We start from the raw sequence: 11,216 nt of genomic DNA, 5'->3' as shown, positions 1-11,216 counted from the left end.
ATTTCTTATATATGTCCATTGGTTTAGTTCAGCACAACGATGAACACAAACTTTTCCAAGACTCTTGCTATGGGTTTCTCTTATCATGGCAACTTCACATGACAAAGGGGAGTATCACCCTGTCCCCTATAAATATTGTAAAATATTTATATTTTACACTGTAAAATATTTAATTTCCCATCCATTCTGTGTTTTGTCATATCATCTTCTCTTTTTTTTTTCTTATTTCTACTCATCTATGTTTGTCCTGTACCACCAGGCCTTTGAAGAAACAGGCCTCCCTGTCCTGTCGACTGCTGTATTCCCAGCACCCAGATGTGTGAGAAATCCTAAGCAAGTCTTTGTGAAATAAGTAAGGGTATTGGAAGTTTTGTCACATGGAGAATTCATATGATAAAAAGCACTAACAGTAAAGTCCACTGAGAGATCTCCTAGCCCAGCAGCATAATTCATTGTCAAGTGCCAGGATCCTAGCTTGGCATTACTTATTGATACTCCCACTCTATTGATATGCTCGCTCTAAGACTCACTGTAACATAGTCTCTTGTAGGATACTGTGCATTGGCAGGGTTACATATGATTTCTTTGTCCTTTCATAAAACTATCTGTTCATCTTTTCTGTAGCAGACACAAATCTAATATTTTATCATTTATTTGCTTCTATAATGTATCCAATCAGACTCTATGTCTTAGAAAGGCAAGACAATTGTTTCACTATCATACCACATATTTTGTAGAAAATAAATTTAGAAAGTTTTTTTTTTTTTAGTTTATTTGCAGTATGGTTATTTATAGCTCTTTCCTTGAGCCTAGATAATCCATTCACTTGTGCAACAATTAGACTTCACAAATACAGAATTGTTGTCAAAATTTAGAGGTTGAATTAAGAAAAAAAATTAGGTGGGGACACCTGGGTGGCTCAGTTGGCTAAGCATCTGCCTTCAGCTCAGGTCATGACCCCAGGGTCCTGGGATTGAGTGCTGTATCAGGACTGCTTCTCCCTCTCCCTCTGCCTGCAGGTCCCCCTGCTTGTGCTTGCTCTCTCCCTCTTCTCTCTCTCTGACAAATAAATAAATAAAGTCTTAACAAAGTTTTAAAAAAGAAAGAAAATTAGGTGATATTGTAGTTAGGAATGCATATATTAGGAAGAGAGAATGATCCCAATGACTCCTAAATTCTTATGTTCAATTAGAATATAATTGTTAAAATCTGGCTCATATTTATGAAGACTCATAAGATGGCCCTGGATATCTTTGCATGTACAGAGGAGATCCGAAGGAATTAAAATTTACCTTCAGTGATCTCTCATTTTCTTTTGTTATCTGGTCTCTAGGTTCATTGAAGGCTTTGTTTTCTACAGTTTTTCTCCTCAGACATCATCCTATGGTATTCCTTCTAACAACTCTCCTTCTATCCTTTGTGGTTAGAGATAACTATTATCTACTAATAAAGGTACCTGCAAGAGGTAATACTAACACTCAGGATGTGTGTCAGATGATGGCAGGTAACTCAAGCTGGAAGAATAGTGCTCCAGACACTGATTTTTCAGAAAATGTCTATTAGCCTTGTGACCTAGATGAAGCTTATGTAAATAAAGTGGAGAGGGTGGTACATATATACAAAAACACAACCTCATGATCTTGGTAATGAACTAGAAGACCAGAGTTCAATTCCTCTCTCTCTTACTTCTTCGATGAGTAATTTAACCCTGAAAAATTCCTTAGGACATCTCTGAGACTCGTTTTTCTCATCCACAAAACACTACAGTTTAGGCAAACCTAGAGTGTCCTATGAGGACCATTCTGAGGGTCCAAAATCTGTAATGTCATCTTTTTATAATTTTCCCCTCTTAGTTTTGGATATTTGAAAAGCTGTGATTTCTGTTCCACCCATTCTTCAGTCCCATCTTTTTTTGAAAACTCTGTGAAGACTTCTTGAGTGTCCCCACTTAGAGTCACTTACTTTTTCCTCAGTTCTTCCATATCACTGTACATAACTTGGTTTCTATTTCTTATTATTACAAGCTTTACATTATAATTACAGAGAATGTTGTTTACTTGAAAATTATGGGCTTTAATGTCAGACCAACCTAAGTTTAAACCTAGACTCAATACTATTGACAAGATCATAGAGAAAGACTGTTTCAACAATTAGGTTAGATGGGATTCATTAGCTCCCACTTTATAAATAAAAGAATAAGTTTGGAGATGCCATCTCCTTGAATCTTATTTCCTAAGATGGTTGATGCTCAATACGTGTAGGAGACACAATTCTTTTTTTGAAGACAGCCCATCAGATTGGGGGGATTTTAAATTGCATGGCCCCCTTAGTACTAGGATTGGGTCAGCAATACTAGGACTAGAATATCTTTAATATAAAGAGGGTATCATGTAAACAAAAACAAGCAAAAAAATAGCATACCATGTAATACATAAATGTGTATTTACTAAGAAGAAAACGGTAAAAATAAACATCTACTTTAATGATGGAATTTCTGTCTTCCACAGTCATCAAATGAGCAGTAAGCACCGTGACAACAATAGGTGTACACTGTTTGGCCAACTGAGTCACTCTGCAAAGAAACTTTGTCTAGCAAATAAGACAGTACTGGAATTGAGGAAAATAAAAATATGTTGAAAACTATTACCTTCAAAGCACATTCTACAATTATTTTCTCCACAAAACCATCTCAGTCTAGCTTCACAGTGTGATGCATTTCATTCTAATCCCAGGTATTATGAGCTGTTATTTTGTTCTCAAAAACTTGTGTGTAAAACTGTTTACCTTCAATCCAGTTTCCTTCCAATTGAAGGTTAGATTCAGAAAAACAAGGAGCCACCCTTCCAGGATTTTGGTAGTGTGGGATTGTGGGATGAAAAATGACAAATATAAAATTAACCCTGATAACTTTATTAGGTATATATGTGTATGTAAATAGAAATATAAACATACATTCTTTTTCCACCTTGATATTCATGTTTAAATTGTGCATTTATATAGCTTTTATAGTGTTGCCCACTGTTACCTTATCTTTTTGACTGACAATGATGGGATTTCAGTCATGCTCAGCCTTTCCAACAGTGCCAGTGATGGGATTTTTTGAAATCTTATTACTGGTTGCACTGTCCTGATCTCAGATGGAACTTTCAATCAAAAAGGCAATCAGAAGGTTATACATTCGTGAGATTCCCTGCAAAGCCAGTGATCGCATAATGCAACTTGTTGGAAGGGCCTACTTGCCTCCAGTCCTTATGTGGCTATAAAGAGTAATTGGCTACTTAGCTCCCAGCACCCGCTTTTCCGTCTCCAAACCACAGCACAGCCCAGAACTCTGCTGAGTCTCAGTGTGGAATCTGGCTGCTCCTATGAGATTTCCAAATCTCATGCAGAGACTTCTCTTACTTTAAGCATCTGATTAAGGAAACTCTCCAAAAAACACATTTGGCTCTTTCTAAGCATCCTGATTTCACTGGTGATACCAGTGGATCTAAGTTTTATTTTATATACACACTGATACTTGAACATTTTTCCAAAGCATTTTCATTGTCAAGTTTATATTTCAGAAATCACAATTCTGTGCAGCAAGGTTAATACCTGAGTATAATTTCTAGACTGTTTTAATCATCCTGTTGTCAACTATTCTTAATCTTACAATAACTGTACTCATGAAAGATTTTTGTAAGGAGTACCCTCTTAATACTCTGTAGTATACATACATGGATCTTTAAGAGATATTTTCGTAATTTGACTGGCTCAAATAGTAGACAGGGTTGAGGTTGAATTGATTCCATGTGGTGTCCAGTCACCCAGGGATGCATCAGTTCCCCAGACATGAACTTAGAGTTGTGAGGTAGGCAGAGGGAGGTAATTTTGTCTCACTTGGCTCCCACTCAACGGTTCTCTTCTATTAGACAGAGAAACCTTGCACAGGGGTAAGTTTCAAGAATGGAAAACAACTAATGGTTAGGACCCAGTAAAGACCTACAGTCACATTAAAATGCTGTGGACTGAATAAGCATTTTATTTGAAAAATAGCCACACATGTATATGTAAGACATATGTCAGTATTGCTGCAAGAGAAAACAATGTAGCAACAAAAATCGTCACTTAGATAAAATTAAGAAAATATCTTAAAGAGCTGAGCATCAGGTACACATATCCTGAAAAGGACTAGGAATCCCATCACCCTCTCTAGGTTGAGGAAGTCCTAACAACTCTATTGACAAAATACAAAGTGCTTAAGTCAGTCTGTGTGTGTGTGTGTGTGTGTGTGTGCGCGTGTGTGTGTGTGTGTGTGAGTTCCTCAGAACTTTATGTTAATGCAGGGTACTCTAAAAGTATTGTTGAACATGGTGTTATTTGCTTGACTCCGTATTACAAAACCTTTTAAGCACAAAATGCTAGTGTGGTGGCAAAGTAAATCGCCAAGAGATTAACACTTTCATTCTCCCTTCCTGGGCAAAGTAAATTTTGAAGTAAGATTTAGGCAACTAGTATTTGAGACATCCTCTCCCGCCCACAAAAACCACCATATAAATATTATCCTTTTGATTGCCGAGATTGAAGATAGAGATTTTATATTCCTGAAAAAGTGTATAATTTTTCTGTTAGACATATCTGTAGGTCTCTAATCTATGGTTTCTTCACTGAGAAGTACACTAGAAATGAGTCTGATACGTAAGAGATAAGTAAAAAGGTAATGATTTCACCTTAGTTGGAATATTACTGCTAGTTATTGTCACAACTACTATGAATAATCTGCATCCACTAAGTATTTGTTTTAGACACTGTGCCAAGCCGAAGTCACTTTGGACTATCACTAGGACCTCAAGAAAAAGTGTCCAGTAGCCAGAATGATAAGCATAAAACATGAACTATTCTTAGGCAATGGGAACTCAGTGACTCAACTAAATCCCTGGGTAGTTATAGATTCTAATATTCAAACATCTTGTTTCTGCCACAGTGGAGGCAGTCTTCAGGAGTTGGCATCTTTGGTATTCAAGCTAAAGTCATGCTCCTCCCAGGCAACCCCAAACCAAGAACTGAGATGGCAAGGGAACTAGACCCCAGCTACTTGTTCCCCGATGAGAGATCCCTCGTCAGAGAGTCTTTGACTCAGAACCCATTTGGCGGAAGTTGGTCAGGTCTGTTTTGTAGCGTAGATCTCTGTTGCTAAATCCTACTCACTGATCACTCTACTTCTACAAGTTTTAGACCTGTATCCCTGTCTGAAGTCTTGCCCTGCTCATTCCTGCTTCTTTTTTCTTTTAATCTTAACTCTGTTTCAGCTTCTGTTGCCAGGAGGACCCAACTGACACAGCTGGACTAGCCTTTCCATACACCACGTTCCTTTAATGTCCCTGCTGGTAGCTTGCTGTGTGATCACTGCCAGGCCATTTCACTTCTCTGCTTCTTTATAATAAAGACTCTTACAAATCAAAGTGATCTTGGGATGATTTAGTTGAACATTCTAGATTTCTAATTAGAGTTGGTGTCTCTCTTAACAGATCTTCATCTGATTAGAAAAAAAAAGTGATGACAACAAAGGTATTTATAAAAATATATTTCACAAAGTAGGAAACAGTACAGGAGTTTCTCTGAATACAATACATGAAGTAAATAAACAATATTGCATTAAAGCAAAGTAGAAAATTAAAATGATCTGCATGTAGTACTTGATTTTTATCATACATTTTCTACTTCTAAATGGCAGGATTGTGTTACAAATTGAATATGCTCACATCTTCTAGTGCTGTTCTTTTTTGGAGTCTAAGACTTTCTGTGCATCACCATGAAGATCAGGGAGAGAAGTGCTATAAAACAAAAGCAGTAAAATTATGTACAAACCAGTTCCTGCTCTAAAACAATGGGGGGAACTTGAAGCGTGTTTATTGGGCAGGGCATTGTGTAGGCATCTAAAAGTCTAGAGTTTAAATATTCACATGAATCAATATACTTTCAGATGTTTGTGCTTGTAGTAAAAACACCAAATACTAGGATTATGAACAAAATAGAAAACAGTCCAAAAGTTTCTCTGGGAAAATGCTGCTCCTGCCATCACCAGCCACAATAACACTTTCTACTCTAAAGAAACTATTAGCTCCCCCTTTGATAATATTGCCTGCCATACTCATCTCATCGAAATGTACATGTATTAAACATTCATTGTATATATATATATATATTTATATAAAACAATCTAAAGGATTATTAATGGATATAATTTAGGTTTTTTTATATAGTCCCTTAATCTATAGATTACCAACCTTAATAAATAAAAGCATTAATGGACATCAATAAAATATTTATTTCGAGGATTAAACAAATAAATTCACGCGCTAGCAATAAAACCATCTGTCTCTTATGTAGTCCACTGTGTGATACAGTTTATCTTTGTGTCCTTGTGGAAGAAGATGAAGTGGAGGGAACGAGTAATCCTGCTTCCAGAAAACAAGCCTGTTTGAATGGGATTTCTCTCCTTCCACCACTGAGTTGGCAATCCCCACCCTGGAATGGATTACGAACATGTGAATATTTTAAGGCTCGACACAATATTAAAGATGCTATTCAGTCTCTGATGAGTGGGGCCAACAGTTATGTACAATGTGTGGTCACCGTACCATATAATCTAGGAGGCCTCCCAAAACTCCAAAAAGTCATCATGTACAGCAGACCAAGTATTGCTTTATCATTTGTGGCGGGATCCTTATTGATGAAGGGGAAAAAATCATTTGCATTTATAAAAATCCTTGCAGAAGACACATATCAGCAGCACATTTCTTGCAGGTCCATTTTTCTAAGAAAGCACCTTTTAATTTTGATTTTTTCCTCTTTTTAAACCATCTCTCTAAGGATTAGCCAGTATCCCAATCTTTGTCTGTGGTGGTTAGGTAAATATCAAATATCCAAAGACTTCTAGACACTCCACATACTTTAATTCACACTCCACAAGATTTATAACCTCCTAACATATACTTTTTATTTTTATTATTAATTTTTGGTTCAACATTGAAATGTAGTTGAGTTTATAGATGATTGGTGCTAAACTTGCCTCTAAAACAAATAGCCACATTGGTTGTATCTAAGGGGTGTGACCCTAGAATATTACAGAATGCTCAGTTCCACTGATTAATTTATAATCCACTGTCAAGTTTCTTTGTCACTTTCACCAACAGAGTAGAGTTCTCCCAGTCTCTTAAAGCGGGGACCCCAGTCACTGAGGTAGTCAAAATTCTGGTCTGAGTCTGAGGTGGTGGACTCCAAGGAGCTGAGGGAGCCAGCCACAGACCCTCGGCCTTCATAGCCATAAATCTGAATGGAGTCATATGGCGGGGCAGTGGGGTCATTATCTGCCTCATGTAGCCGCACATTTATAAATTCATCGACATCAACCCCGTTCGGAACAGGAGCAAGCCCTTGCCTTGGCATAAACTGCAAATCTGGTTTAATATCCTTACGGGGTAAAAATCCATTAATTCCATCTGGGTTTTGTAAAGTCGCAATATCAAAAGCCTCTGTGTCTTCCTCTCCTCCTCCTTCATCATCATAGCGGATGATGTTTTCTCGTACATCTTCATCGTCTTTAATAATTAATGGCTCGTTTTTATGTCGCCGCAGAGTTACAAACAGCACCACGATGACTGTAGGAAAAGTGTGAAATAACAATTAGCTTAACTTGCAAATAATTTCACAAGCACTGCATCGTGTATGTTAAGAGAGAGTGGCATTGCCTTAATAATATTCATGTGGGAATTAAGTTAAACACTTTTCTGAAGGATGGGGATTGAATTCTGAATGAATATTATTCCAGGTTCCTTCTGTGTACTCAGTGGTGATGAAGCTGGATTAAAAGAGTAAGTTTGCATCTATCCGTGGTGAAAGCTCTGTGTAATACTGTTAAAAGCTCTAGAATAAATGGCACAAAATAGAAAACAGAACAGATAAAATAACTAACTTGCTGTGGCTCTTGGAAAAGCCATTTAAAATCCTTTGATTCCATGCCCTTCTTCTATACAGAAAAGGAGCAGAGTTAATCATATCTAGTATATTTTGTGTCTTATCAGCTCTTCAAGACTCTCTCCAATCAAATAATGTTCATTCACAGATGAAGTGATATATCAAGATGAACGTCAAATTGGCATGGACAATTTGTTGTCTTGTAGGAAAACTGGGGGTCCTCTGTCTCAGAAGGGAAGCCTATGGGTGGGCAAAGGGAAACGGATACATACCTAAACAAGCCAGGTTAGCCAAATCAAACTTCATGGGGTTCATGGGGTAAAATATGGCTAGAAATAATATTAATCCAGACACTGGGTGAACAGGACAGATGCAACTGGAAAGACAGTAACTGACACAGTCTTTACTTAAAGACAGGATAAGGTACGACTTTCCTCTTGTGTATCTTCCTACTCTCTAATCTCATTTTTATAATTGGATATTTTTAATAGAAAAGTTACTAAAAAGCTTTCCTTAATTTGCAGTCTTCATTTTAATTTGATGTTGATATCAAGAAAATATCTGAGGAACACAGTGTAATTTTGAAAAAAAAAATTTTGTTTGCTTGTTTTCTTTTTATCTCACCAAACTTTGTGTTTGGATGGACTTAGCAACCCAATCTATACATTATTTAGGAAAAAGAGTATTTTGATACAGGGAGCCTCCCACTGCAGTAAATTGGTATATATATCAGATATGCAGGCCTTTTTATAGAATAGATGCTGTTGTAACCACACAGGTCCATCCCCACTTCCGCCACCATTATACTCTATCTTTTCCCTGGTGGTGGGATTGAAAAAGGCACTGAACTGTCCTCTCCAATTGGACGTTGGCTATCACAGCACTTTTTTTCCTTCACTCCTCCTTAGTGACCTCAAAGCTTGCAGAAATGCAATTCCTTTTCCCCAAAAGAATGCTGACACCTGACTGGGGTTCAGGTTTGCTGTCCTAATTTACAGTCATTTATGAACCAGAAAAATGATGACCGTTAAGCTATGAAGGAAATACGTACCTAGCAGCAAAATGATGCATGCTAATATGGCAATTAAGGCGCCCATACTGAGTCCAATCGGAAGGACATAAGCTTCAACATTACAAGACTGGACAACACCATCACTGCTGCAGCCACAGACACGGATGGTCAGGGTGCTGGTGCTGCTCAGAGGAGGATTCCCACTATCACTGATTATGATAGGTAAAAGATAGACTTCTTGCTTCTGGCGGTTGAATCCATTATGCTTTGCCAAAATGCTGAGGGAATTATCTGGAAAAAAGGGAAATTACAATAGTTGGCATCATTTCAAAATGGCTGCCCAAACAACACTTGTTTTTCTAGTTCATAAGTCCTCTGCAAAACTCAAGATAACCCAATTCCACTGGACCACTCAGGTTCTTTCCCCCTCCCCCCTCCCCACTTCCCCAGTTGGCATGGACCAAAGTATCTACACCCTGACGGGCTTAATAAATGAGGCTCCATGATGGACTAATGACATTTTACCATCACTTTATAAATACAAAAGATTTCTTTTATAAAAATAATTTTCAAGTGTTCTTTCAGAAGACACAAATCAACCCATATCTCCATACATAAGTTTAATTTTCTCTCATTTATCCTGGCAATGCAGAATTGGCTGGACAGAATTTCACCACATTTGAAAGGCATATTGAGGAAGCTCTGTATTAAAAGATAGACTATTTGACAATATGGCGTACAAAACAATGCACTTTGTTGATTCCCACAGGTACCTACAAAGAGTCTTTCATGCCCTTGCACATTTAAACTAAGATGGAACAAAAGTCCCATTTACTGCCAATTGGAGGAGATATGCCACATATATTAAAACTCTGTAGAGAAGACCGGTAGTAGTTACACAAATAAGAATAAAATGAGAAGTGACAGAAGTAGATGTTATATTTTACATGTTATTAATTAATATGGAAAGATGTATTGGTTATCTAGAGCAATACTTTTAAGACATTTAAGCAATAATGAAGGGCGCATTTCAGTTCAAGGTAAAACTTGTCAGTGAGGAGTGATTGGACGCATGCTAGCCCTATGGTTCTCACAGTTTTACCCCCAAAATAAATTTTTGTGGTCATTGATGCCTAGCTCATGAACTATAGTCATACTGTATATATTAATTATTAATATTTTCTCATTTTGATTAATGAAAGACCTATATCTATTCAAAATGGGAACACAGATCTTACTGATAGTCTAGACAAAAGCAAATAAACATAATATTGGTTAATGTGTGTAATGTTATTTGGGCAAAAGGATTATTTCATTTAGGATTTTTTTTTCACGTATTGGCAAGTTTGTAGACCCTAGAACACCTGGCTACCTCATTGTTGACTATTAAGCAGGGATTCCAAGCTCTTGTTGTCCAATTCCTGGTCATCAGTGTCCTTCTGGCTTCCAGCACACTCAAATACGTGAACAGATATTCCACTCAAATGACATTAAATAAGCATGTTAAATTTTCTGTTCCATGTAGTGCTATATTAGAATTTCAAAAAAAAAGACAGCCATTCCCCAAAATAGATGTATAAATTATATTTACTTTTGTTTGAGATATCAGTGGATCTATAATGCCTTGCTAGTAAGCAAAGAGGAAAACACTTAGATGGTGTTAACATTATTTTTTCTAAATTTCTTCTGGTTTTGCCTCATTATTTAGTAATTTGAAGAGTGAAAAGAGGTCTCTAAGAGAGTTATGCAGTGATGTACCAAATGATCCAGTTATCTTTATTTCCATGACCTAGAAGGAAATACCACTATGCTAAAAACAGGAGAACATTATCTCACAACAGATAGAGAATATATAGCCATGTTTTATTTTCAGAAAGTGTGTGACAAGTTTGAGTACAGTTAATTAGTGCAAGGAACATTTGTGGATGATTTCGTATACTATAGTTCAAAACAGAAGATGGGGATTGTTCCTCAAGATGCAGTTAATAAAATTACAATGAGGCTTTTGTCTTTTTGTGGTTGACATTATTTATATGGGAAACTATTTTTCATATTCTCTCTTTAAAACAATCTATAATGATGATTTAGAAACTGCAGCAGGAATATTGCTCATTGCCAAAGAAAGCTGTTCTTTTTAGTACCTAGAAAAGCATTGGTGGGTCCACCACAAAACTCATATTTTTTACTCTACCTGGCATATGCATATGTTGTTACTCTCCTATGTACAGAAAATTATTGACTGAGTAGA

General features: G+C 36.9%; 1 protein-coding gene across 10 annotated transcripts in view; it reads right to left on the bottom strand.

Annotated features, from left to right (window-relative positions):
- Nucleotides 1-5,525: 5,525 nt before the first annotated feature.
- CDH8 (cadherin 8) overlaps nt 5,526-11,216 on the bottom strand; it is a 351,388-nt gene continuing 345,697 nt past the window's right edge. For 4 of the 10 annotated variants that reach the window (XM_035725208.1, XM_035725206.1, XM_035725210.1 and 1 more), the window contains 2 exons: nt 9,008-9,259; nt 6,368-7,640 (listed from right to left, as the gene is read on the bottom strand). In XM_035725208.1, the coding sequence (XP_035581101.1) occupies nt 7,147-7,640; nt 9,008-9,259 (746 nt within the window). In that variant the 3' untranslated portion in view covers nt 6,368-7,146. Of the gene's footprint in view, nt 7,641-9,007; nt 9,260-11,216 lie in introns of all 10 variants that reach the window. The other 6 variants (XM_035725212.1, XM_035725213.1, XM_035725209.1 and 3 more) reach the window with 6 other exon arrangements.

The sequence above is a fragment of the Zalophus californianus genome, chromosome 17, assembly GCF_009762305.2.
Source record: "Zalophus californianus isolate mZalCal1 chromosome 17, mZalCal1.pri.v2, whole genome shotgun sequence".
Classification (NCBI taxonomy): domain Eukaryota; kingdom Metazoa; phylum Chordata; class Mammalia; order Carnivora; family Otariidae; genus Zalophus; species Zalophus californianus.
Note: the sequence above shows the minus strand (reverse complement) of the source record. Positions and strands in the feature narration are given on the sequence as shown.